This window comes from Glycine soja, chromosome 11 (genome assembly GCF_004193775.1).
Source record: "Glycine soja cultivar W05 chromosome 11, ASM419377v2, whole genome shotgun sequence".
In the NCBI taxonomy this organism is placed as follows: domain Eukaryota; kingdom Viridiplantae; phylum Streptophyta; class Magnoliopsida; order Fabales; family Fabaceae; genus Glycine; species Glycine soja.
Genome location: NC_041012.1, coordinates 46,785,580 through 46,812,864, shown reverse-complemented (window position 1 = coordinate 46,812,864; position 27,285 = coordinate 46,785,580). Strand labels below are relative to the sequence as shown.

The 27,285-nt window shown below is 33.2% G+C and overlaps 4 protein-coding genes across 5 annotated transcripts; all 4 read right to left on the bottom strand.

Moving 5' to 3' along the window:
* Positions 1–68: 68 nt before the first annotated feature.
* On the bottom strand, positions 69–3,222 carry LOC114374869 (seed biotin-containing protein SBP65). The gene is made up of 2 exons (XM_028332587.1): positions 1,695–3,222; positions 69–890 (listed from the first exon to the last, which is right to left on the bottom strand). Exons 1-2 carry the CDS (start codon positions 3,033–3,035, stop codon positions 300–302), a joined length of 1,932 nt encoding a protein of 643 aa, XP_028188388.1. The 5' UTR covers positions 3,036–3,222; the 3' UTR covers positions 69–299.
* Positions 3,223–4,870: 1,648 nt separating this feature from the next.
* On the bottom strand, positions 4,871–9,229 carry LOC114377366 (protein trichome birefringence-like 39). The gene is made up of 5 exons (XM_028335842.1): positions 8,784–9,229; positions 8,526–8,697; positions 6,001–6,176; positions 5,737–5,895; positions 4,871–5,425 (listed from the first exon to the last, which is right to left on the bottom strand). Exons 1-5 carry the CDS (start codon positions 9,095–9,097, stop codon positions 5,137–5,139), a joined length of 1,110 nt encoding a protein of 369 aa, XP_028191643.1. The 5' UTR covers positions 9,098–9,229; the 3' UTR covers positions 4,871–5,136.
* Positions 9,230–18,325: 9,096 nt separating this feature from the next.
* On the bottom strand, positions 18,326–22,474 carry LOC114377493. Of its 2 annotated transcripts, none has more exons than XM_028336024.1 (6): positions 22,298–22,474; positions 21,477–21,667; positions 20,311–21,019; positions 20,124–20,192; positions 19,084–19,259; positions 18,326–18,996 (listed from the first exon to the last, which is right to left on the bottom strand). In XM_028336024.1, the coding sequence occupies exons 2-6, from the start codon at positions 21,567–21,569 to the stop codon at positions 18,802–18,804; spliced, it is 1,242 nt and encodes a 413-aa protein (XP_028191825.1). In that variant the 5' UTR covers positions 21,570–21,667; positions 22,298–22,474; the 3' UTR covers positions 18,326–18,801. The 2 variants fall into 2 exon arrangements, with proteins under 2 accessions (XP_028191825.1, XP_028191826.1); XM_028336025.1 differs by having other exon boundaries at positions 19,084–19,250; positions 22,298–22,473.
* A 789-nt stretch (positions 22,475–23,263) lies between these two features.
* Positions 23,264–27,038, bottom strand: LOC114377445 (adaptin ear-binding coat-associated protein 2-like). The gene is made up of 8 exons (XM_028335955.1): positions 26,521–27,038; positions 26,234–26,265; positions 25,822–25,922; positions 25,672–25,744; positions 25,547–25,578; positions 24,418–24,508; positions 24,131–24,245; positions 23,264–24,041 (listed from the first exon to the last, which is right to left on the bottom strand). The coding sequence occupies exons 1-8, from the start codon at positions 26,629–26,631 to the stop codon at positions 23,736–23,738; spliced, it is 861 nt and encodes a 286-aa protein (XP_028191756.1). The 5' UTR covers positions 26,632–27,038; the 3' UTR covers positions 23,264–23,735.
* Positions 27,039–27,285: the final 247 nt, after the last annotated feature.

Below are 27,285 nucleotides of genomic sequence, written 5' to 3'. Positions count from 1 at the left end.
GATTAAATTTGGAGGATTTAAGTTAACATAACTCGATAGATAATATTGTAGCGATCATACAGTGCATCAAAAATTAAATATTTGCTTCCATGCAGCGATCACATGAAAGCACACATTGCGTACTATTATACAGGCATAAACACAATTTTGCTATTTTCCATAATCTCAAAAAAGGAGATTCTTATTGGTTACAATTCCATAGAACAAAGTCAACAAACCCGAAACATGAAACTTGACACAGACTAAACATGACATTAACAGAAATAAACCTTAAAAAACACAGCGTTCACTCAAGAGACTCAAGCACCGTGCGACCCTTCTTCATGCTTGGCACGACCAGTTACGCGAGTCTCCAACACCACGCTCTGCCTCAGCACTCTCTCGTCCTCTCCAGAAACCATGACTCGAGTCGTTTCAGCAATCTCAGCAATGGTTTCACCAATGGCATCCAAGACCCCACCCGCTTGTCGAACGTGAGCGCGTTCCTGAACTATCTCCGCTGGCTTCATCATGTTCTGTCCAATCTCAGCAACGGTTTCACCTACTGCTCCCAACACCTCGCCTCCTCCCTCGGTGATGTTGCCAGTGACGTTGTCTAACAGCTCCTCTCTCTGTTTTGCATCACCCAGCTTCTCACCAATGCTGGTCAAACTTTTACCAATGACACTCTTCCCCTCTTCTTTCCCTCCTCCTCCTTCACTTTCTCCTCCCATAGTGTTTTTAAACGGTTTCTTTACCTTCTCACCGGCACTGCTTACTGTTTCGCCTATTGCTGTAAACACGATGCTTCCGGTTCCCTCCTTCTGAGGGTTTCCTTCACTTGGCTTTGGTTTTTGTGCATACTGCCTCACAGTTTCGCCAATTCCTTCTGATGGCCTCTCTTCAGCTTCCTAAATCAAAGTGTCAATTTTTAGTATTACATAATAATAGTCTTCGACAACATTGAACCTTATTTTTTCTTAACAGTTCTATTTCCAAAATTACATAGCTATCTACTAAATCAATTAAGCATGGTTCTATATTGACATTCGTGAGTTGTGAAAATTAGTTAGGTTGCTATTTGATGTTATCTCTTAGAGATACCAGGATGACTAGTAATATGGCCAGAATGTTGTTACCTCATCAAAATGTTGACTTTTTGAATCATGCATGAAACTCTGGTTCTAATTAGAAAATAACACCAAATAACAAAGCATTTATATTTTCTTCAACCAACTACCGAACTTGACTTTATTCGACTCAAGCTTAAGCTTTGTGGTGAAAAGAAAATAAATAAATAAAGATCTCACTGATGATCAATCAAATTCTCGTCTCAAACAAAGATTAATTATAAGCTTTGTGATGAAAAGAACATAATTAAAAAAAAATCTCATTAAAGGTAATCAACCTTATTCTCGTTTCAAAGAAAGATTAATTATAAGCAAATGAATACTTGGATGGATGTGATGGTAATCCTCAAATAATTTATATTATGTTCATGACTATATCAGTTAATGGCTTTTAGTATATATAATTGAAGGAACATCCTGTCGCCATAAGCTAATTTTTAGACTTACAAAATCTAAGCCCAAATTCTCATATGATATAGAAGCTGATTACTTTAATAAGCATAGATAGATTATATACTATATTAGATGGTATATAAGGACAAGAGAACAAAATGACAAGCATAGAGTGAATATATTATATGGAACCTGAGGTTGAGATGGTTTTTTGGCCTCCAATTCCCGCTGTGCCTCCTCTTTCTTCTTTGCGGTGTATTCCTTAGCAGTCTCACCAGCAGAAGCAGCCAGCCCTTTAACAGCACCGGCCGACATCGAAGCAAGCTCCGCGGCCTTATGTCCGGCATACCCGGCCGCTCCCTCGACAACATGGGCGGCGGCCTTGGTCCCTTCCACCGTCTTTTCCGCCGAAAAATGGGCCGCGGCCCACCCCACCGCGGTGGCCTTGTCCCTCAAATCAGCAGCCACCTTGGCAGCATACCCAGCCGCACTCTTCCCACTCTCCACGGCGACATCCTTGGCCTGCACCGCTTTCTCTCCGACGTAACTCGCCGTTGTGCCACCCGCACTCTTGGCCTTCTCCGCAGCCTGAAGAGTGTAGTCTTTGGCCTTCTCTGCCACTGGCGCAGTTTTCTCCGAAGCGGTTTTCGCTGCACTTGAAATGGTGTCCTTTGTCACAGCATAGCCTTGCTGACCCTTCTCTAACGTTGCGTCCTTTGCTTGTGCTGCAAGATTCTTTGCCTGTGCGCTTTTCTCTTGTGCGGTTTGTGTTGTGGTGTTCAGTGTCTCGCTTGCTGCTTGCTTTGCTCTCTCGTACTTTTCCTTCACACCTTGTGTGGCTTGATCACTGTAGTTGGAAATCTGTTCCCACGCTGATCTTTCACTTTCACTCTCTCTCTCTTCTTCTCTTATTGGTTTCTGAGTACCACCACCTTTTTCCAACGTGCAAGTTATAACAGCGGTTGTTCTTGCACCTTCATTTTCAGCACCAACCCTTCCCCTTGCAGTTTCTGTTTCTCTTCCTTTCTCTGCCACTACTTGTCCTCCACTTTCTCTTCCTCTTTCTTTCTCCGTTCTTCCTATTACCTCTCTGGTTCGTGTTTTCAGTTCTGGTCTATCCTTGTTTCCTTTTTCTCCCCCTTCAGTTCTCATTTCGAACTTCCCAACATCACGAACACCACCACGAGCTTCTCTTTGACTCTCTTTGTTTCCAACTACATTGGCTGCTGCATGGTCAGTTACTTTGTCAGCCAGGGATTCAAAGTGTGCACCCAGCTCGTGAGTCTCTCTGGCTTTCCCACGTCCACCAATATCTCCCATGGCTTTTCCTGCATGATCTTTGACCCTCTCTCCAGCTTGCAAGGCTTCTATGCTACCCTGCGGAGTATCCTTCCCAGCGGTGATGTCTGATTCTTTAGCTTGCTCCGCAAGGTGCTCGAAGTGGGTGGCCATCTTGGGAACCCTGTGTTTCTCAACGTGAATCTCCTTCTCGGTGGTGGTGTTCTCTCTGCGAGCCAATTGTTCAGACGCCATATGTTGCTGTTGTGTTGTGTACTTGTGTTTGGTAACTTTGAAAGAACAAGGGCAATGTTTTTTAGTAGGATGTGTGTGGGGTGTGCATGGGAATGGAAGTGTGATTAAAAAGGAGAAGGGAAGGGTTAACGTTGGCGGTTTGGAAGAGGTGGGGTTTGCATGAGGGATGACATGTGGTAAAAGGGGTAGTGGGAAGTGCAACGTGTGATGGTACCCAGAACTAATTTACGTGACTCACCAGAGGTACGTAGATAAGTAGATTAGATTACGATGATTGGATAAAGAAGGGGTTGGGTTGGGGGGTTCCATGTTTGATACACATGGCAAGTTTCAAGGACAAAATAGTGCAAGCAAGACACATGGCTATTGGCTCCAACGTGCTTCTAATCATTTGCACCAGAGGGGTGCTGGCATATATATCTTGATTCTTCACCGTCTTGTTGAGCATATTAGTGTTTGTTTAGTTACTACTGGGCTTCTTTTGTGGAATGGATCGAAACTCATAAGCCCATCAGAAGATGACGATCATACAGCCCAATCACGTAGAGTTGCATGCCCTTTTAGATATAAATCTAAGATCATGTTAATTACTACTTTCACTTTCACAACTAAACAGAAATCATTATATATTCAACAAAATTTACAATACATAATAATTTATATTATTTACACACATAATAGTGCAACCATGCACCACATCCGCAAGTTTATTTTGTCAGTTTAACATGTATATATGTTGTCGTAGAAGTTTATACTATCAATCAATAAAAAAAATTCTTAAAAAAATATATATGATTTTTAAAATAATTATTATAAAATTTAATAATTATATATATATATATATATATATATATATATATTATGAAATTTAGTAATTAAATAACAGTATAAAAAATATTTGCACTACCTACCATGCTATATATTATATATTCTTATTTAATTTTATCCATTTCTTTTTATCAAAAAGACTTATTTTTATTTTTGCTTCCATTGAAGTTACAATGTTGGTATCAATTCAGCGTTTTTAATGGAAATTATGGCAGCCATTTTAGCCATTGAAAAATTTGTCTACTTAAGAGTCACTTTTGGTTGAAAACTGGTTCTATGCTTCTCTTTCTTAACAGTGCATTGGTCTTCTTATACTCATTGGATGAAGGATGAATTATAAAAAGCTAACTAACAACTTTAATTTTAGGATCACTCACATATACCGAAAAAACAATGCTCGTGCTTACAAGCTTGCTTCTTATGGTACACAGTCTTTTGGGTATACTTGGTGGGATTCTCTACCATCTTTTGTTGATTAGGAACTCCTTTGGTACCAACATGAGCTTCCTTTTGATAGGTTTCCTTTGTCTTTTCTTTTGGGTACGGTTTGGCCCTCCAATTGTATCGTTTCTCTTAGTTTGCTTATATTAATATATTTGGTAGAGGTTTTATTGGAACTTTAGGGGTTGGAGTGTCAATTGAATGTCAACCTATTTTGTTCCTTATCCTCTGCCTTTTCTTTAGAAAAAAAAAAAAACATCATTTGATTTATTTTGATCTCAAAATCGTGACAACAAACTAAAACACTTCCCCTTCTTGTCTATAACAAAGTAACAACTTTCTTTAAATAGTTGAAATAGAAAGTATGGAAAAAAATTGAAAGTTTTGGTCAAAGATAAGACAGCTAATTTCATCTAAACTTGGAAGCCTTATTTGCTCCTTCTCCTTCTAGTAATTTAATCCGGACTGATGATGCTTAACATTGGTTTAGTTGGCAAAGTGGGAACAGATTCTCTGATCGCTTTTTCATTCTTAAGCTTGAGAAAAAAGGAATTTCATCAAGCACCTGATTCACAACGATCCAGCAGCACGTTATTCCAAAGGAAACATCAGTGCAAATGCTTTTCAATATTCCAAAGGGGAGCTATTTGGTACAATCAAGGCATGTGTATGCCAAAATAATATGAAAATTTACAATTTGTAGAATCAAACCCTTTTATTGTCCAATTCCAAGAAACCAAATGCCAAATTAAATATTTCCTACATTAGAAAACAATTGGTTTTCCTCTAATAAACAAAGTTTGCAAGTCACTAGCTAGCTGCTTCCTTTCCTTCAGTCAAATAGAGCCGCATGCAGAAGCACATTCCATGTATCTGGCAGTCCTGGAAGACACCAATGGCTGCAATCCGTTGGCATAACCCCACTGTAGCCTTCTGGATGTGCATCTTTCCTGTACTGTGAGAGTGTAGTCACATCTAGGAAATGCACTGGCTTCTTTATCCTACTCAAAACCTTGTTCACTATCACCAATGCCATTGGTGTCCCTGCAGGGTACTTCAATCCAAAGAATGGTTTTGTCTCACTCATACAGGATTTTGCTGGTTGATTCCAATCTTTCCCCCTAATTACCACATCACCACCATGCACAATTAATTAATAAAAACCAATACTACTTAAATTTTCATATAATATAATTAGAAATTATTAGATTGTCCGGTATTATCGTGATTCTAATTAATCTCTATGTGACACATAATTAAATGTTATTAATTTTTTTTCATAACTTAAAAAAATTAAATACATGTCACATATATTGAACAAAACTATAGACAAGTGATTATACCAGACTATCTAATAATATCTCTATAATATGAACACAGCTTAGTACTTAGACTAATAAACTAGTAGATTGGAGTATAAATAAAAACATACTCATAATGCACAGGGGAAATTCCTAAAAAGAAGACTTTGGTTTGAGCTGGATTCACGTTGATGTTAACCCATCTAGCCCAAGTTGTCAAACCTTTGTAGAATAAAATCAAACGGTTCATGTCTTTGTACAACTTGTTACCCTCTTGAATATAGTCCCACCTGAAATGGAATTTTCACGAACACAAAATACTTATCAGTAAATTGCTCACCCATGATTAACGGAATTGATTATGGCATAATAATGATGTGAAAGATTGATCCTACGGCTGTGAACTCCCGGTGTGGGTCCACCAGTGCCACGTGTTGAAAACTAGCACGTCCATGCCTCTCCAAGCGTCACCACTCTTTATAGAGTCAATCTTCAGAACGGTTCCGACGTTCTCACGGTCAAGATCTACCAAGTATGCTGTGCGGTATAGAAATAACTGAAGGCCATAGTCCTGATAAAATAAAATAATTATAATTATAACAATTTAACTATACAGATATATGTGAATAATTTTTCCATAATAACCGTATTTTGGTACCTCCACCAAAGTTTACTTCTAAGAAACTTCCCTACCAAATTACCAAGTGGTGACTTTTCTTACCTCTAGGTTCAAAATATTAAAAAAAAACAAACTAAAAGTACCATGGAATAAAAAAAAACTAGAAGAAAAAGAAAATATCTCCTTATCACAAAGTGGCCCATTTTTTTTTTTTTTTATACTTTTGTAGCTTACCGAATTTACAAAGGAAAAAGTCATGTAAGCAGAGGACAGCGTATGAATGAAGCCACTAGTGTCAAGTGGTCCAATTTGGAAGTGATTAAGGACATAATTACAAATTATATCTACAAACCTAGAACTATTGTTGCTGTCACAATTTTGTGCAAATTGTACATGTACATGTATATCAAATACATATGGCCCACTTCAAAAAAAAAATTCCCTTTTCCATTGAGCACAATAAACCCATTACCCATATGCAATTATGAATGATTGTACCCGTAATGTTGTGTAAATAGCATGATTGGAGCTTGTATGTGGTTGGCAAACACAGTAAAGCAGGTAATCAATAGGATTATCTTGAATGAGAAAAGGTAAAGAGGCAAACATCAAATTTTCAATCATTGCAGCTGCGGGAATGGATTGTGCAAACAAAAATGGGTTGGATGAGTAACGTTCAGTTCAAAATTTAGTTATAAATAATGATGGATGTTGGGATGCTACGGAATACTAAGCCGAGATTGATGACTTGGTGTTAATTACTAGACACATAGCAAAGATTTGGAGGGAAAACTAGATGTCCAACTTTCATCATTGATAATTAAGACATTTGTTTAACAAAGTTTCTATACAAAGCAACAACGTGTTGACAATTTGGAGCACAAACTCGACAAAAGTTTTGAGGGGTTTCTATGCAAATGAACAATAAACAAAACGGATACAAAATAATTTATTAAAAAACAGTGAATTGGTGACACTAAACCTTTTTGTACAGACTTTTTACTTTTAATTACAGTATCTTTAAGATACTACTATTAATTAGCAATCTCCTTTTAAGAAATTACTGTAGTTTTAGCATAGTTGATAAATTTCACGATAAAAGGTTTCCCCTTTCCACGGTAACAAAAATGTTGCAACCGAAACATCACTTGTGAGGTAATAAATAATAATAATTTAACTATTTTTCTTATAGAAAATAATAAAAGCTATACTTCTCACTTTTCCGAAACAGAGAATTTTTTAACTACCAAATTAATTGGAAAAAAAACATTTCGCTTTTAAAAAAAATTACTCTATGTTTCGATCTAGCTAAGGAAATTTATGTGCACGTTCAAAATTGGTAGAAAGAGCAACTGTGCAAGTAAAGTATAATTATAGCAATTAAGGGAAACATTTATTATCCTTCAAATTAACAACCAAAGGTGTCCCAGCAAAAGGGGAAGCCCCCCACCAATCACGTCCCAAACCTAATTTCGGTGGTAAAAAATATACCCACAAAAACTATATTTTGATATCCAAATGGTAGTAGACACATAGTGAGAGAGAGAGAGAAAAAATATATCTATGATAAATAATATAATAGAAAAAGTGAAATTTTGAAATATTAAGGTGTCAAAATATCACCGGTTACTCTTGTACTAATATACTATCTCCCCGCCGGGTCATACATAGTCAATCGGAGTCATGAATAGCTGAATTAAAGTTCAAAACTTCAAATAAGGCAAAAAAATAACTTTGGAGTGAGAAAACGACGCAACTTGCATGGACACAACACCACACCAAACAAGCAATCATCATTCCCACCACAACAATTCAACGCAAAAGATGGAAGTAAGAAAAATAAAACAACACATGACTGAAAAAATAGTTTGCATAATTCACTTGATTTTAATAATTATTCTTATTTTTTCAATTTTAGTTCTTATATAAGAAAATTATAAGTTATAGTCACTACCATTAATATTGATGTTGCTGATAAGTGTTGTTATTATCACCACTACAAACGACAGTGAAAAACTGTTAAGGAAAATTTCATGTCCTCATTTTCTGACAGTTTTAAAGAAGCCAGATATGTCACAGTTTGACACTACAAAAATAAATTGATGTTAACAACTGTCTTGAGCCATGCCATTAACTCCGTTAACAACGTGGACAAAATCTAAATTCTTAATATATTTGTATAGATTAAAACTTACATTTTTTTTTCTCTTCTTAAGAACTAAAATTTAAAAAAGGAGAAACTATAGGACCAATTGAATAATTTAACAAAAAAACAATAATAGGAAGAATTAGAAAACCAACCTCAAATGTGATTTTGGAGAGAGCATCTTGCTTTATGAAACTGGTTCTAGTGTTAGGCACCCAAGAGTGAATCATACAAGCCAGAGAGTTGAACTGGTTCAAACTCAAGGAGTCACCAACAAACATAATCTTCTTGCCCCTATACTTAGCCAGGAAATCAAATGCGTTGAACCTGTTGGTAGCTACACACGTTTAGCCACAACACAAGACATGAAAATTGAAGCAGAAGAAGAAGGGAAATGTGAAAGTGAAGGTTACCTAGGTAAAGGACAAGAGAAGGGTTGCCATCTATATTTCTGATACTGTTTGTCTGGTCTACCGTACTTTTGGCAGTTGAATTGTGGATCTATGAAGGGACATGTAGAAGGGTCATAGAGAGGGTATGAAGGGTCATAAACCCATTTCCCACGGAACAAGTTGCATCTTCCTGCAAGTTTTCTGCCACTGGAAGCGTTTTTTGCATTGAACAAGGACTCATCGAAATCAAATTCATCGGCCTTTGATTGGAGGGAATAAATTAACACAACAAAGAGACACAACAAGAGGGTTGGTAATGGTAACAAGAAACTCATGTTTGGTGTTTCGTTCCTTACTACTACTACTACTACTACTTTCCCTTCCCCTGTGTTTTGTTGAAGGGAGGAAAAGGACGAGGAGTGCAGAAAAAGTTGTCTGAAACAAAGGCTTATATAATGGTTATGTGTTCGTTTTTGAGTGAATAAGGGGGGGTTGAAGAATGGGAAAACATGGCACCTTTTTCTCTCTTTTCTTTTTTTTTTTATTTGTATTCATGTATACGTGTTTTTTCATTATTTTTTTATTTATTAATTTCTGCTGGCGGAAACAGTGCAGTTTTGGATGGATTCTTTAAACAGTGTCATGTGGTGGGGTTGGATCTAATCTTGATCCCTGCATTTGAAAAATTTTATGATTATTTTTTAGTCAAAAAATTATGGTCTGGTTTTCGCTGAGAAAGACAGAATTGAAATTGCCTAGTTTCCTAGGATAATTCTGATTCTTTGACTTTGGGACTTTAAATTGAGATCTTTGATTATAGTTCATGTCTTATTATATAGTATTGTAGTTAATGAGACATTAACAACATTGAGATTACAATTGCAAATTTGCAATGCTAATATTAAGTATTGACACTAGTGTGTTCTGGTCACATGGTATTCCTTTATGTGCAACACCGGCCTCAATTGTGCTCCTTCAAGTAACTCTCTTACCCCTGCTATGGTGCTATTTAATTATCTCTCTGTATCACGATATCAATTTTGATTTGGGGTTCGGATCATAGAGACAGAGCATATCAGGGATGACCAGAAAAGCGATTTTTTCTCTTTCATGTGCCTGCATGTTTTCTCTTCTTTTTTTTTTTTTGTATAAAATTATTACAGGTAATATGGAGATAAATATATATTAGAGAAAATAATTTGTATATTGACTTTATAATGTTAACTAATTATAATTTATTTTTTTTATTGAATTTTATAATAATTATCTTAAAAATTATATTTTTCAATTTTTTTTATTAATTAACTGTGTAAAACGTTTTATATTGACTGAAAATTAAATTATATATTATTCATATAATACATTTATAAAACACATTCAAGGACGGATTTAAGGGGGGCCGACAAGGGCCCGAGCCCATCCTCTCCCTCTCATGAAAATGTAACCGTGTACATTGGTCTTATTAATGTGATTGCTTAATTGTTTAATTATAAGAAATTCTATTGTGATAGCGTAATAATAAGTATCTCTTAATTTTAAGAGATTTTGTTTTCTTATTTTTTGGCTATCATATCAATTGGACTAATCATGTATATTTTCCTTGATTAACTATTGTTCTGCTTCCACCGTATAAAAAATCATATTGTATTCTTGTACCGAATCAAAGTTAATATTTGTATGCATACTTTATGCTAATATGGTATTCAGAGTTATCATTTGTTCAAAACTTCAGACATTGATTATTCCAAGGCAATTTGAGGATTTGACCATGTGAATATGAGTGGTTCTTAAATATCAAATCTATTGTGATAACATTATTTTTATTGTATTTTCCCACTATTGCGTCTTAATTCTCAGCAAACAATGAATGAAATCAGTCAGATATCATTTAGAACGGAAGGAAACATTTAACGTCTCTAATGAAATAGAGAAGCGTGAACTTAGTGAAAAATATCAGAATTAGTCCCCCTTTAACTGAGTTCTGAATCCGTCTCCGAACACATTTTATAATATTATTTTTTTAATTTCTTTTCATTACATTATCCACCTTGTCTTATACTCTGTTGTCATCGTATTTCTCTCATAAATGTATAAACTTTTCTACAATTTTATATACAAAAATAATTTCTTATATCGATCATACAGGTGAGGACAGCATAGCATGCATCTCATGCAAAGATAGGTCTCCTACCAAAGGTGTTAGATGTTGACCAAAGGCTTAACAAAGTTACGTAATTAAGCATATCTTGAATCACAAATGTGGCTGTGTGAGCTAACATAACTATGCAATGTTTTTTTTTCTTTCTTTTATTTGATGAGTTGGAGTATTCTATGTGACTGATTAGTTTCTGTTTCTTGATCTCCTCTCTTTTATAGTTGCCTATGTAACATTTTCTTGTAAATAATAGGCACATTGAATGAACATAAAATTAACAAAAGAAAATATAATGAAAGAAGGGAATCGGCATAAAATGGTGGTGGTTGCTTCTGCTACGTACAACAATAATACTGACGAAGGCAGTTGCGAAATATTGAATTATGATTGCCAATTATTGTTTAGATTGTGATTATTCCTTTTTGGGTGGGATTGGGTTGTGTCTGTAAAAAATATATAAAAAAGAATGAATAATATCTTACGTACAAGCTACTCTAATATTATGGCTGTGTAGTTCCCTGCTGATGTGTTGACAGTAAAAGAGTAATGGATGTCCCTGGATTGGTAACAGTACCTAATATATGATCTAAAAATTAATGCGGTTTCTTATCAGAATTATGTCGACGAATTTTAAACTTGAGATTATGTAAATTATACAAACCTTTTTTCTTTTGTCTCAAGCCATTTCAATTAATTTTTTGCTTTAGTAAAAACAAAAAGATCACACACATAGGCATTCTCAAAAAAGAAAAAAAGGAAAATAGTAAAATATAAATAAATATATAGGCAGATAGATAAATATTTCATATATTTTATAAACTTTTATTACTTAAATTATTAATATAAATTTTAATATATATATATATATATATATATATATATATAATTAAGAGAATCTAATTTGATTGATATCAAATTAAATTCTTACTGGGTAAAAAAAATACTATACATAATAATGCACCCAGAATTGGTTCAAATATTCTAGTAGTAATTGACAAGAGACGGCGATTTTGACTAAAATTGTGCAATTGACAGAAGTTGCGTAGTGCACTCCATTAGTCAATAGAAAACAGGAACATATGTGCTGCTGCAGAACATAGCACGTTACAGAAATTTTATTAATAGTGTATCTAATATTTTTTTCTTAATTATTTTTTAGTCCTGAAATGTAGAATAAATTTATTTTTGTCCCCAAATTATATAAAAAAAAATCATTAGTCTCTTAAAGTTTAAAATATACTGTTATAAAAAAAGTTTAAAAAATACGTTAATAGTTCCTGAATGAAGATGGCGTGGTGATGTGGCGCTCGGAAGTGAATAATATGAATCAAATGCTGATTGTATTATGTCACCACTTTTTACGACTTTCGTTAATGTCATATAGTTTCATGGACTAAAAATGCATTTTTAAATATTTAAGGGACTTAAATGATTGTTTCAATCAGTAAAGAATAATAGATATAACGTGAAAACACGTTTTAACTAAAAAACAAAAAAAAATTGTCAAAAAATCATTTTTTAAGTCTATTTTTACATTTATCAATTTATTATATTATATCAATATACATTTTCATTTTTTAAAACATGTTTTATAAATTAATTCTTTGAAAAAAAATAAAAATTATAATATTTTTAATGTATATTTATATTAAATTTATCAATATATAATATCTTTCGATTATATATTATTATATGATATATTTTATAAAAAAAAGTGTACGATAAATTTATTAAATTTTATAGTAACTATTTGAGATTTATATTTATAATAATTTTTAGTTGGTTAACAGTAAGTCAGTAATGATAATACATGAACAATATTGAAAATTGAAGGAGGGTAATTAAAGGAAAATATTGTGTATATGTATAATTTGTACATGAAAGTTCTAGGCTAATGTGCGTCCAAAAGGGAAATTTCTTATCGGAACTGCTGATATGATATTATAATTAATATCGCAATTTCTGCCAATTAGTAATGTATTATTTTGATTGTTATAACTACTATCAATATTTGTTTTGATGACTGATATATAGGGTCATGGAAAGAATATATCATTTGTTATGTTTACAAATAAATAAAATAAAATAGTAATTGCAGTACGTACTCATCCTCATATGCAGAGGATAATCGGTGCAGTCCAGTTTGCAAATGATCCAATGATGGAGTACTTCGTATAAACTACAGTCTCAGATTATCTTATTGATTAAGAAATGAGTGTGAAGCCAACAAAACATAAAAAAGAAAGAAAAAGCAAAGAGCCACTTGGTGAAGGTTGCTTTGGCTAATCGATCTGTAAATTTTTATTATAAATGTTTAAATTCCTCTTTGAAATCATTTTAAATTGGAGTTGGTTTGTGGGTCAATTTTTACTTATTTTTTAAAGAACTAGCCACACGTATCTACAATACAACGTAAGGCATGTCAAGGGTCAGGTCCATGATTTGAAGTTTAATTTTTGTTTTCAATTATTAAAAGTTTTAAACCAAGACTACTCATTGTAAATTGTAATTTGTAAAGCTTTTGGTATATCAAATGATTTTGTCCACACAAAAATTTAACTCAAATAATTCAACAGAATTTGTAAGTATTATTATAAACTTATGTATGATATCCTATTCAATTCCTATATATAAAAATAGAAAAAAAAATGGTTTCATGCGTGTCCCTAAAATCAAGGTCAAGTCTTGGTGAAGTAATATAATCTTCTCTTTTTTTTTTAATTACTCAAACATGATTAGTTTTTTTTTTTTTTGTATAAGATACGTATGATTTTTATCAAACAAATATTTGTTACGTTTTTATTATACTAATTATAATTTCAATCGGGTACAAAAATAAAAATTTTGATGTCTGCTTGAACAATACTAACGACACATTATTTGATATAGTATCTTTTACAAACTTGTATGGATGAATAAATTTTATGCGAGTTTTTTTTAATTTTTTTCTTTTCAAAATTAACTAATGATAAAAGTATATATAAAAAAATGTTACAAATTAAAAATTTCTTATATTAGTTGGCTAGTTATTTGAATTTAGTAAGTATTAGAGTTTTAGGAATGATTAGAATTAGTTTCTTAATTAGAATAATTAACGTGAGATTGCCTTTGATGTTATGTATAGGCCGACCACAAGTAGGGACCAGATCCGGAGTCCACGTGATCTTCCATTGTTCGTGACACAAACCAATAAAGAGAAGGGTTACGTTTCCAAACTTTGCGTGGAACACATGGGAGCTTAGTATATGGTGTACCTTTTTCATTTTGTTATTGTGTTCTTCTATTAAAATAACAATACATAATTGTGTTAATATTTGATTGTGATATTTAATTTTAAAAATTATAAAAAACTATATAATTTTAAAGCACAGCACATAAAAGGACACGACAACAGTAAAGAAGCCAAATTCATATATAATGGTATTACATGCGAGTGCAAGTAAAAGATTTTTGAACTAATTAATGCAACACACAACACCCCTTTTTCTCTTTTACACTTAGTGTGTGTGGTGCAGATTTCATGAATTGATGTGTCTTAATTTTACTGGATATGCAAAATTGAAAGAAAAAACAAATAAGAGATTTAATTATCGGAAATGAAGAAAGAAATAGAATGTGTAACAAGCATTTTTATAAAACAATTCGTGAAGTGGAATTTGATTAATTTTTTAATATCTTTTTTGCTGCTTTTTAAAATCATGCATTTCATAGTAAAAACAAGCTTTTAAAAAATTAGTTGTTAATTTTAAATTCGAATCCGCTATAGCTTCCTTTCTTGCAAAGTTTCTTAACACATTGAACATGCTTTGCTTTTCAAATTATGGCACATAGATCATGTCGTGTCTCAAAGCCAAACCAATACTTATGTTATTAATACATTAACTTTTTTATCATAAATGTTTCGACAAACCTTCAAAGGATACCTGCTAATCACACCAAAAAAGATTCATGAGTAGAGACCAGGTTAAGAATAAGGACCTTCATGTTTAAGTCAGTTTGAGTCCAAAAGAAAGAAAGTAGAGAGATCAACATACATATACATGAGAGAGTGTGAGCTATCAAGGTATGACTTGGACAACCTTTACGAGGATTGACCTAATTGAGATACTAATTGAAGGGATTGTGTTATTTTTTTTATTAGCAAATATTAATAGTGTAATTAGATTGTTAATTTTTGTTAGTAGAAGAGATTAAACCTGTAACTTTTTTTCTTTATATTTCCTAGAAATTGCATTATTAGTCATTATAATCTAGATTTCCTCCAATGATGAGTGACATGATTTGAGAATCTGGCCCAATCCATAACAATATATATTTGTTTTTTTTTCTTCAAATAATTAATAAAACAATAAATACATCTTATAACTATACTTTTTTTTTTCTCAAAAGTAAAATTTGTTAAAAAAAAGTTATTGATGTGCAAATAGCAATTTTAATCCAGGCTACGTACATTTATCTTGTAGATTCGATTACAACTTTGTCATAAGTTAATTGGTGACAAAGCACATGACATTTATCTTGTAGATTCAATTACAAAAGTCATTCCCATGAAGCTAAATAATGTGTGTGAGAGAGACAGATGCCAAGTGTATGGAGAATAAGAAAAGATGGAGTTAAAAAAATCCCAGAACGTGTCGTAGACGAAGATGACTTTTACATATTCAATGGAAGGGTTATATTAAGGCAGCGCGGTGTAGGGCATGCGAAAACATCACTTGAGTTTAATGATATATATGCAATAAGCTAACGAGTTTCTTCTGACTTCTTGTTTTAACTTTGACGTATAATCGCTATCACGGAGGCTCTTTCAACACGAGAATTGACTCACAACATTTCTTGGAGCCCAAATTAGGCTCCATACATGTGTCACAAGTTTCTTCATTCTTCAATCTTCTGTATTCATATGTCTATATCACATATAACCCATATAACGGTATAACTTAAAAAAAGAAAGAAAAATTTAATGAGCATGTCAATTAAGATGCAAATTTGAAAGCAAAAATAATACATACGTACATATAACTAATCTAAAAAATTAATACAAAAACGAAAGATTGAAATCTTATTTAAAGTGAAATAAATTAATTTTCAACCATTGAATATAATTAAAACGTGATATGTATATATTTGTTGTAAAACATACAGGTTTTTAAATCATTATCCACAAGTATCGCCAATAGAGTTTGTAAAATTTGATATTCTTTTATTATCCACTTGCAATCTTTCGAAGAAAACTTAAACTAAGCCATGCGATAGGATGAACATCCTTGTCACAGTCTCTAGCTTTAGGCCGCCACTACATGCATCCACCACCTTCTTGTAGGTCCTTTTCCTTTAGCGGTAGTCATTTTCTTTCGAGCAAAGTAGCATATATACCATCCAAACTAATTTTCAAGAGTTGTTAATTTGCAAATAATAATCCAAACAAATAACTAACTGATTGCATTTTTCGTCTCTTTTTTGAACCTATTGGCTTAAAGTTTTTTTTTTTTTTTTTTTTTTTTTGAAGAAACCTATTGGCTTAAAGTTGACAAGAGTATGTGGAATCTCTCTTGTTCAAGAAAATGAAGTTTAGTTGGGCTATGCGGGCCATGTCCAGCAAAAGTTCCTGGCCCATCTTGATGAAATTCTAATACAAGTTGCTTGTTAAATGAGTAAGTTTATAGATACTTTGTCTTTTCTCAACATGTGTTTTGCTTCTCTTTGTTCTCCCCCTTTCAATTTCACAGGCCAATAATGGCAGGCATTATCCTGTAGGAAATAAAATGTGAATTGATTAACCTAACTTTGTACTTAAGAAAAGTTATGTGTGCTTTATGGCCGGAACTAATTTAACTAATGGGGGATTAGGTGGTCAAGTAATTCGCACGTTAAAGTTGGATTTTTATCCAAAGAGGCGTATATTGACTGATTATAATTAAAAAAGCCCTTTCTTTCTTGAGCTAACTACCACCCAAAGATATTTTCATCTGTTGAAGCAAAACTTTGATTCTCTTAGACAAAAACAATTAAAAGTTAGAACATATTGACGTAAGCACGAGGTAATACACAAAAAGAGAAGAGTTATTTAGTAGTTAATATTCAATTCGGCGAACCTTATGATACTTGGAAAGTCACAAGAATTACTTCATATAAAATTCAAAGTTATATATTCATGGTATTTCGGCTTTAATTTTACAGTTTAATAGAAAGTACTTTAACTTGCTGTGCTTCGTTGTGGGTATCAACATCACGAAATTTCTAAACTAAAAATTGGTAAAGTAATTTGTTCTTTGGAAAAAAAATAATTCAAAAGAAATACTTTGAGCAATAAATTAAATTATTAAATAAAACAATATTAACGACGAAAGGCGAAGTTTTGATCAAAAGATGATTTTTAAAAGTTGTGGTACGAAAAATATATATAAAAACGAAGTTTGGGGGATTTAATAAGCATATCTAATAAATTTTCACAAATTATTTCTTCTTTTTTAAGTTAGTGGATGTTAATAAATGGAGTGTGGATAGAAAATTTCGTAGTAACTTTCAATAATGAATATTTAATTCAGTCAGTTTAGTGTTCACCTTAAAAGCATGACGTGCAAGGGAATGGATTCTCTTTTTCAGGTACATAAAACGTTCAAATTAGAAAGAAAGAAAAAAACACCTTCTTTCTAAGGTCAAGAAAAACCACCCCCTTACAATATGTTTGATAGAGAGAAGAAAAATAATATAGGTGAAAAATTTTGTATTTTATCTCAGAAAGTTTAGGACCCTATGCCCTCGTACTATCTTAGAATATGATTTTAGACCTAACTCAATTCCAAAAGTTAGCTCAAAGAGTGTGGATTGTTTCTCATTCTTATATTCTAATTTGGTTTTATTTTTAGTGGACGTGCGACTTGAGTTTTTTCCAAAATTTGTTCAGATGTGTCAATCCTTAATGACAGAAGCTTCATTCAATAAGACGCTTTATTTTCTTTACATATTATTTTACTACTCTTTCATTTTCATCTCCTTTATATTGATTAATATATAATAATATTAAATAACATTCGATTTTTCTGTTAATAAACAAACCATGTCAAACACAAATATTCTATAAACAATCGTTGGTTCTGCTATACATTTCAGTGTTTGGCCATAAATTTTTCCTAGCCTATGCTAAATGAAGAATTTGGTGTGGCTATAAGAACTTGGGTAACTAGCTTCCATATCAATAGTTTTCAAGTTAAGAACATATGTTGTATAAGAACTAGATAAACTCCGGCGAAGTAATTGTCCACATAAAGTTCTTTGACAAGGAGCAAGGGAATGGTTATCCAGATGTTATCCCATACACAAACTTAAATCAAACATCTAACAATATACTTAAAAGGCATGATTATCTATAAATCATACGATACTATGTTATAGACATACTCCAAGATCTTGAAAAATGAAAAAATAACAGAAGGTATATCCACGATATTTATCATTAATGATAAAGCATTTCAAATCCTCTAAAAGGATATACAGAAATGCTGTATCTAAAGTTAGGAATGAAACAAAAGGACAATGTCAATGGAGAAAATAAAAATATGCCGCATTCAGTGCTCCATATATAATTGGTCCAACCTAGTTTAACTACTCTATTTGGAGGTTTTCATTTGAATGATCAGCTAAGGCTTCCCTTTTCATCATTTTATTTTTTTCAAGCTGAAAAAAAGAGGGGGAAGGGGAGGACATTTTGGGAATGGGAAATTAGATATCATAGGAAAGTAGTTGTGGTAACATAATAGGTATTGTGGGGGCATTGAATCTTTGTTGCAATGGGACATCTCAATCTCCTTCACAAGGAATAAGAAGTGGATGTAAAATCAGTAGGGTTGGTTGTGTAGCTACTCAAGTTAATCATTCCGGTATTTAGAGAAGCTCCCACTCAGGTTCATAGATATCAGGAAGCAGTAGTTTCTTATGATCATCCTGCAAAGTTGAACATAAATTCTCTGCAAAATCACCCTTTTCTTTTTCATTGTTCCGGTGCAATATTGCAAGCTCCTCATACTCTTGCCTCCTTGTAGCTTTCTTGGACAAAGAAAAGGGTTGCCTCTTCTTGTTCTTCAAACATGAGAAAAAAGAGAGAGAAAAAAAAGTTAGAGCTTAATATGAACAGAAAAAAAGGAATGAATGAAGGAGTGTATGTACCTTGCTAGTTATTAGATTACCCCTTGCATTGGGAACTGATTGAAGTTCATCTCTAGCCACCATAACACAAGTTTCCTCAAGCTTCAGTTCATCATCTTGATGCATGGTTTTATGGCCTTGCTCTACTATAATAGTACCAATCTTTGGTACATTCAAATCCCATGTTTCTGTGATTTCTTAAATAATAAGTGTCAGTTACTCAGTTTCCATGAGCTAAAAAAATAGAAAAATCATGGACACCCATGATGCTATGAGACACTTAGAAACAGAGAGAAAAAAGAAAAAAAATATAAGTATTATAGGATTTATGATCTGATAAGAAGAGAGAGGTAGAGATAAATTAGAGGTGTTTAAAATAAATGGGTGTTTATGTATCATTACTCAAAAAAAATATCATGAAATTGAATAACTACACACTATGATCTCATATGTGCCTGAGCCCTGACCATGTTGACATAGGGATTACCCAAAGACTTTTTTTTTATATTCTAATAGTTGAAAACAAAATCTACTGCAAACAGGCTTTAGAGTTGCTGAATCTATACGAATGAAGACTTTGCAGAGAAAAAAAATCTTCCAATCTGAGTTAAAATGAAATAGTTATGTGCAAGAATTTCTCGAGTAAGTTCTCTATATATTCTATAAAATAGTTGAATTGTTTAGCGAAACAACAGATGCCACCTGGTACAGGCGAAAACATTTTGTTTCCTATTGATCAATAGGCTATAACAAACAAAATGACAGGAAAACTTCATCACATCCCTAATTTCTTAAAATCGTCATTCTGACCTCACAAATACAACCATATGGGGATGCCTCAACAATTTATTTTCATAAACCTTTTTGCAAAATGAGACAAAACCAACCAGCACCAAGATACACTCTTCAAATTCAACCAAACAGATGTGCTTCATTATAATCTGAACTCTGAAAGTACTTCTAAATGGTATGCAGTAATACATAAACTGAGGACCTGTTTCATATTGATTTGAATTGACACCTGAATTCAGTAAGTGCATTAGAATGATCAGAATTAATACCTGGATGAGATGCAATGATTGAGTGGTAAGAATAATTGTCAGGCTCAAATGTTCTGACCATAGTGACCCCTACCAGAAAAATAATATAATTATTACAGTTCCTTTCAGAAGTCAGAAATAAAAGGTTACCAAACAGAAACAATGAAGAAAAAATGAAACTATATCCAAGAGACACTCAAATACTTACCATATGGATCTCCTAATAGATCACTGGAAGAATATGAAATAATATGCATCTCTTTCTCTTCTTCTGATTCAGCCAATACCAGCACATCGGGGATTTCTTCAGTACTTGCATTTTCTATTTCATTGCAGCAGTCAGCTACAGAGGCAATGGTTGTTACTTCAGAAGAAGCTGCTTTAGAAACAGTGGATGCATGATTTTGATTTACCCGGGAGACTTCACATGATTGTGATATACTGCATGTATCTGTTTTTAACAAAGTGATTTCACTGACTGTCTTGGATGCAGGCATATTTTTATTTTGTTGATTTTCATCACCACCGAGGTTTGATTTAATATGTGTGCTACCAACATATTGTCTTGCATGTGCAATAAAATTATTCCTTTTGACAGAGTTGCAAGAAGCTGATATGAACAAAGCATCAGAATCACAGAATTCAGCATGGATTACATCATTATCAACATCATGATTGATCCTTGAATCCTCAGTCGTTTGGTTGGTATCATCCTTTACAGTTATTTTTTTGGAACCTTGAAATGACTTCTTTGAGAATCCAGCATCAGCATATTGATCTATAGGCAACTCAGGGGCTGATGTTTCATCCAAATCATATGAAGATGGAGGAAGTAAATCTTGCATGACATCTGAATAGATCTTTTTAACGCTTTCCCCAACAGTCTGCATTTGATTCCCTATGTACTTAACGGTTTCCTATCCCCAAAAAAGGGAAACAAAAAAAAATAGGATTATGTTCACTGTTAATGTAAATCAATTGCAGGCCAGGAATTATCAGTCCCAAAAACAACAGTTTTACCAGGCTAGTGTTACACTACACAATTGAAATCAAATATATAAAAGGGATTTCAGAAAGGTTATCACACATTACCAAAACAAATTTCATAAAAGTTGCTCTCATGATTCAACTCTCAGTGAAATAATATATGTGGCAACTAAACATACAAGAAATATAGGTAAAACACTTTGAACATACAAGTCATAGATGAAGAGCTATACCTTCACTACTAACAGAGTAGCAGTCAAAGACCTTAGGTTTTCAATGACATTTATAGCATGTATTGGCATGTCCAGATGGGGATAATTTGAGTTATCTTTTCTCATATTAAACAAGCATAGGTCAGGTTAAAGATAAATGACGACAAAGGTATACCTCCAACATTGTGTCTTCCACGTCCACATAAATATCCTCAAACGTCTGGAATATGTTTCCAACCCAAGTTATGCCTTTTACATCCATGGCCATCACAAAACACTAGCTGGAACAGTAATTAGAGCTGTCCTTGTATGTCCAATATGAGAAACGATAAAAATCCGAACTTGAAGGTGGTTCTATCTGATTATCTGGCAACAAATCGCATGGAAAAAAATCAAGAAAGAGCCACAATCGATGGTGATCATTTCTATAGGCCTAAAACTAAATGTACATTGATCAGAGGGTGATATTACAAAAGCATAAAAAGGATTGCAGATAAATTCCATCCCAGGACACATTTATATTAAATAATCAATCAAACTGGTTCTCACCTAATATTGACAAACTCAACCACAACCTTTCACTGTCCTAATTACTAGCCAACTATAAAAATGATGACTAGTCGTCTAGTCCATAATTCTACAAAATCATACTACACCCTTTCAGTAATTCACTGCATACTGTTGACAATCCTTTACTTTTAACTATTTTCTCATGAACAAAACAGCATGAAAATTCCAAGTTAACCTGATCAAAATTACCATAAACAAGGAAAGAATATAAATATGCCAAAGAAATGGCTATAATTAACAACCCCCCTCCAAAATAAAAACACAAAAAAAGGGGGACTATCCATTATCCAACAATAACAACATATAGCTAAATATGTAAACAAAAGCCAAACTTGAAAACAGAAAACAAAATCCACTTAAAATATTAGTCAAATAAATGAACGGATGGTGATAAAAACAAGAAGTGCAGTACAGAAGAGAATTTACCTGTTGTTGCAGTACACACTGAAAGAAGAGTGGAGTCAGCGTCTAACTGATGAAGTCATGAGACGGCTAAAGAAGTAAAATTGAAGAGAAATTGTAACCCCCAAGAAGAAGAGTAGTAGTGTGAAGAGAGAGAGAGCGTGCATAGGGTCAGCTCCACTGAGCCTTACGTTTGATATATGGATTCAGATTAGGACATTTTTAATGTCCAAAACTTTTAGATAATTTGGATATCTTAAGAAAGTATATTAAATTATTTTTTATTTTTAAATAATTTTTTTATGAATGACCAATACTAAAAGGTTGTTCACTTTATTATGGGTTTGTGGACCCACCTTCCAGTTTTTTTCCACCTGCTATGCCATGACTGTTGCCTTTTAGTTTTTGTACTACTGTTTTGTTTTATTCTGTTATTTTGTCGTTTTATTTGTTTATCAAATTACAATTGGGTTTAGAATTAGATTGTCAACAAAATATGCCAAGTTTCAAATTATAAAAAAATTTCAGAGTATTGGTCATCGTTTCATCCAAACTTTTTGCAAGCGAATTTTCTTCTAGAAGGTCAAGTATATGTTAGTTGGAGATTGAATGTATTGTTTTAAATTCGCATAATTTTGAATTTTTCTTTTTAAACAAAAAACATATAGTAGTTATCTTCATTCATTGAATGGAATATAATGCAACGAGTTTCGTATTTGACTTGATGCGAAATTCATAACGAAGTTTGTTAAATTACTAAGCTTTTAAGGATAACAAATTGGTCTTCAAATGTTTAAACCAATATTTCAACAAACTTTACGAATTTCGAGAAACATGCCTCTTGTTTAATTATTTTTTCCTAGATCAAATTATCTTTCACAAAATATAATTTCAGTCGGAACAAAGAATGTCCGAAAGACCAAAACATAATAAAACTTATTTTCCCAGCAACTGTGTAACTAAGTATCACTTGAATCAGTAACAATATTCTGAGACTGAAAAGGCCTTTAGCAAATCCTCTTAGGGTATAAAGCACAAGGAACAACTCCACAAGTTCAAAACGCTCAATGTTGTTCATTCATCATAACAGCAAATCAGCAATTATGCTATCAACAAAGCTATGAACCCCATTTATGATGTACTACTAAATTGACTACTGAGGCATCCCAACTCAGAAATATAAACAAAGCATAAAACTGAAATAAATTGACTCAAGATGAAGGAAAAACTCTCGTAGTAGTAACCCGCAGTGCAACTAGAACAATCACCGATTACAGAGCATATAGGTTGATTCTTTAATGATATTTTGTTGGTGGCTATGTAGGATTTACTTTCTGGAATGACATAATTGATTCTCCAAGCTGAATCAGAAGTCTTTGGTATATACCAGATGTTCAAGGAATCAACAATTTTGCATGTTTTCTAATCATCACAAATTCAAAAACACACGGCAATGGATAGCTTAACCTGCTGCTTGGAAATCGCCAAAATCATCATCTAGTACATCCTCTGTGCTTTGTTTTTCAGGAGAATCCTCAGGTTCTGTGTCTTTAACTGTTTTAGGAGTCTCAACTATATTAGTTTTCTCAAGGCTGAGATTTGTAGGTGAGTTTGTTGGAGACTTCTGCGTGCCGAAAACAGGTGAAAGTGGTGCTGGAGGAGGTGATAGCTTAATACTAGGTATAGATTCTTTCCCCCCATTCTTTTCTTCTGGGGATTTGTTCAGACCCAGCTCAAAAAACTTGGACTTCACACTGCTGCCACTTTTCTGCATGCAAAAGATAGGAATTAATAAAGATAATGTGCTGAAAAAAGAAAACAGCCTCGTTCACAAGAGGAAAATGAAGATTTCCATACATTGGTCTTAATTTGTAGTACAAGAGTCTCTCCTTCTTTCAGACTGTAATCAACTGAGGAAGTTTGCTGGTAATGTTGTTCCATCTCTTCAGCAGTTTTCTTTTTGTTTAGATATCTTTAAAAAATTTAGGAAAAGACATGCTTTCCATTTGTGAAAAAACAGTATGAGGACCTTCGTCCTCTATGCCAGAATGAATGAAAAATGTGTAAATGCTTCCAAGTTTTGCAGATGATGAGATACATAATAAAAATGATAAATCTAATATAATATATTTGATGGAGGATACTTCATATGATCATGCAAGGCAGCTTGGAAGTCATACGCCTCTGTTCTTTCTCGGAATCCTATGCCAATAAAAGCATGTCGAAGGCGACCACCTGCATGATTCTCAAGCAATAAAAACCAAACTTCACCCGTAATAAGAAATAGAGTGCAGCAGAATTACCAAAACAAAATTATGCATTTGATAATAAGGGATCAAAAGTCAGCAGTCTTTCCAACTTGAAATGTCCAAACAAGAAAAAGGAATACAATACTTAAAAGTAAATTTAGTCATACTAAAAAGTAAGAATAATACCACAAGAAAGGAAGTGGGGATGGGATTAGGTGGACAGAAAATTAGAAATTATGACTGTTGAGCAGAGGAATGGGGAACTGTAGAAGATATTAAAAGCCATTTGGCACTAAAGGATCAGAGAATTAATTTTCCATAAATTTAGGAATGTTTATTTATGGTTGCTAAACACTATGTTCATATTCAGAAGAACTAAGGCCCTAGTTGGATAAACTTTTCCATAAGCACTTATAAGAGAAGAAAATAAGATGGTAAAATGACTTAAACTTCTCCCATAAATTTAAATTAGTTTATGCATTGCATAAGCTAAATCAGCTTTTGGGATAAGCTAAATGAGAAAACTTCTATAAAAGTTGAAATGCATGAGTTGATTTTAACTTATGGGAGAAAACCCAATTCATTTTACCTTCTTATTTTCTTCTCTCGTAATCATTTATGGAGAAGTTTATCCACATGGAGCCCAAAATGTAAACAGAAAAAACTACAGTTTCCTACATCAATCTGAAACAAAAAAAAAATGCTTGCAGGTTTCCAAAAGCTTGACAAACAAGCCAAATTCTTGACAAAGACAAAATAAATTGATCATGACGAAAAAAGTTGCTGACACATACTTTGATAGCAATTCGAATTTTTCACTCTATTTTCTGAGAGAAGTGGAAATTAATTAAAAAGAAAAAAGAAAACACGGCATCATTTCAAATTACTGCAAATGAAACAGGTTCTTGTGTTATATTATACTCTGTACTTCCTTTACGAATCCTACCCTACTACCCAGCACATGGATGATAAGATGATTAAGAGAAGAAAAGAAGTAAAGAAATATGTAGATATAACGACTCACCTATGTTCTCTTCTATGCGAAGAACAAAGTATCTACAGAATATAAGTATAATTAGTTAAGCATCCTGAACTGAAAAAAGGTATGATAACAAACAACTTAAACTATTAACAGCCAAGGAAAACCACCTGCTGCTGTCAATAACAGGTTCCACTGGATGCGGCTCTCCATTTCTTAAAAATGCCCGAGCATATAATTCACCTAGTTATAAATATTTCATCATAGAATTAAAAAAAAAATTGTACAATATATTTGAAGCGGATTTAATATGATCTTACCTGTGCTCTTATCTTCAAGTTTTATGATGCATTCTTCTCCCTTGCTAGTGACTTTCAATATCCCTTCCCATGCCCATTTGTTGACATCCCATTCATCAGCCCTGAAATGAATTTCACTTATATAAATATCCGGCAATCACACATTCAGCAGCAAAAAAAGTCACTAAACTGGCAAAAGTAGAAAACCAATTCCTTCACAAAGAACACAGTTCCACAAAAGTAATGAAAGATACAAAATAATTATAAGCATAACAAATGTACTAAACAGATCTAATACCCCTCCATATACACTGAATAGCAGAACTTCTTTACCAAGGTAGAGTGCATTAACAACTTCAATTATGCCAAAGATGCACTAAACAGATCACAAGCACAACAGATCAAGAGCTATAATGTTGAATTGATCGCAAACCTGTATGAAGCTGCAGTCATTCTTGGAGGTATCTGCATAAATAGTATAAACACATCATCAGTTTGACCCATCGAACAGCTAACAGAAAATTCGACTTTAAATCAAAACAACAAAATGAAACATTCAGAGCAACAATATTTTCTTAGCAACCTTAAATTATGATTCTGCGAAGTAACATGAAACTTGATCATTAGTACCCTCATTCAGTTGTAAATTGAATTCCCACGTTCATCTCAAAACCCATTGCACAAAATCAAATTTTGAGAACAGAAAGGTGCAAGACTTACTATGTAGACGTAACACTCGGGCACTTGAAAGAGAACGAGCTCTATGGGTTCAGCGTCTTCGCTTTCGCCGCCACTTTTCTGAATGTGGGGTTCGTTCTCCTCATTCTCCATGATTCGGAAGCACAGAAAGATCGCAAATTTGGTGGCGGAGAATTAGATAGAAGGAAAAAAAGCGATCTGGGTCTGCAGGAGGCGTGGATTTAGGGAAGAACTTACCCGAAAGGAATCTAATTTCGGAGAATTAGGGTTTGGTTTGAGTTTTTTTTTTTTTTTGTGTCGTTGAAGAGAAAGTGAGTGATAGGAAGGTTTGTCTCTGCTTCGTTCGTTCTCAGGAAGGAGATGACGCTGCACCGAAACGGTTCTGCATTGGAGCAATGGCCACCGTCCGATTCGTGCAGCTTTGGGATCGAACGGCTAGATGGGTGTGGACTGGGACAGTGGATTGCTTTGTTTTCAAGTCAACACAAAATTAAATCCAATATTAACTTATTAATCTCAAGAGAAATGCTGAGTGAGAAATGAGAATAAGAGAACATTGGGGAATATGCTCTAGAAAATTTGTAGATTATACGTTAGAAATTGTTTTTGCCCATTCCTTATAACAAGTTTTTCAATGTGTGTATAAGTGCAATTTTAACTGTCACATTTATTAAAGTTGTTTAGTTTTATTCTTTTGGGAGTCTTACTGTAATAAATCAATCTTTTATTTTATATAATTTAATAATGTAATTTTAAATTTTTTACTAAATAAATTCCATAAATTAT

Coding starts and splice junctions, on each gene's coding strand:
- LOC114374869 (XM_028332587.1), bottom strand. CDS start 3,035: ATGGCGTCTGAACAATTGGCTCGCAGAGAGAACACCACCACCGAGAAG. Junction 891..1,694: donor AAAAACCATCTCAACCTCAG/GTTCCATATAAT, acceptor ACTTTGATTTAG/GAAGCTGAAGAGAGGCCATC.
- LOC114377366 (XM_028335842.1), bottom strand. CDS start 9,097: ATGAGTTTCTTGTTACCATTACCAACCCTCTTGTTGTGTCTCTTTGTT. Junction 8,698..8,783: donor TTCTCTTGTCCTTTACCTAG/GTAACCTTCACT, acceptor AGCTACCAACAG/GTTCAACGCATTTGATTTCC. Junction 5,896..6,000: donor CACACCGGGAGTTCACAGCC/GTAGGATCAATC, acceptor ATTCCATTTCAG/GTGGGACTATATTCAAGAGG.
- LOC114377493 (XM_028336024.1), bottom strand. CDS start 21,569: ATGGCCATGGATGTAAAAGGCATAACTTGGGTTGGAAACATATTCCAG. Junction 21,020..21,476: donor TGGAAGACACAATGTTGGAG/GTATACCTTTGT, acceptor TTTTGGGGATAG/GAAACCGTTAAGTACATAGG. Junction 19,260..20,123: donor AATCATTGCATCTCATCCAG/GTATTAATTCTG, acceptor TTATTATTTAAG/AAATCACAGAAACATGGGAT.
- LOC114377445 (XM_028335955.1), bottom strand. CDS start 26,631: ATGGAGAATGAGGAGAACGAACCCCACATTCAGAAAAGTGGCGGCGAA. Junction 26,266..26,520: donor CCGAGTGTTACGTCTACATA/GTAAGTCTTGCA, acceptor CTATTTATGCAG/ATACCTCCAAGAATGACTGC. Junction 24,042..24,130: donor TACTACAAATTAAGACCAAT/GTATGGAAATCT, acceptor TTTTGCATGCAG/AAAAGTGGCAGCAGTGTGAA.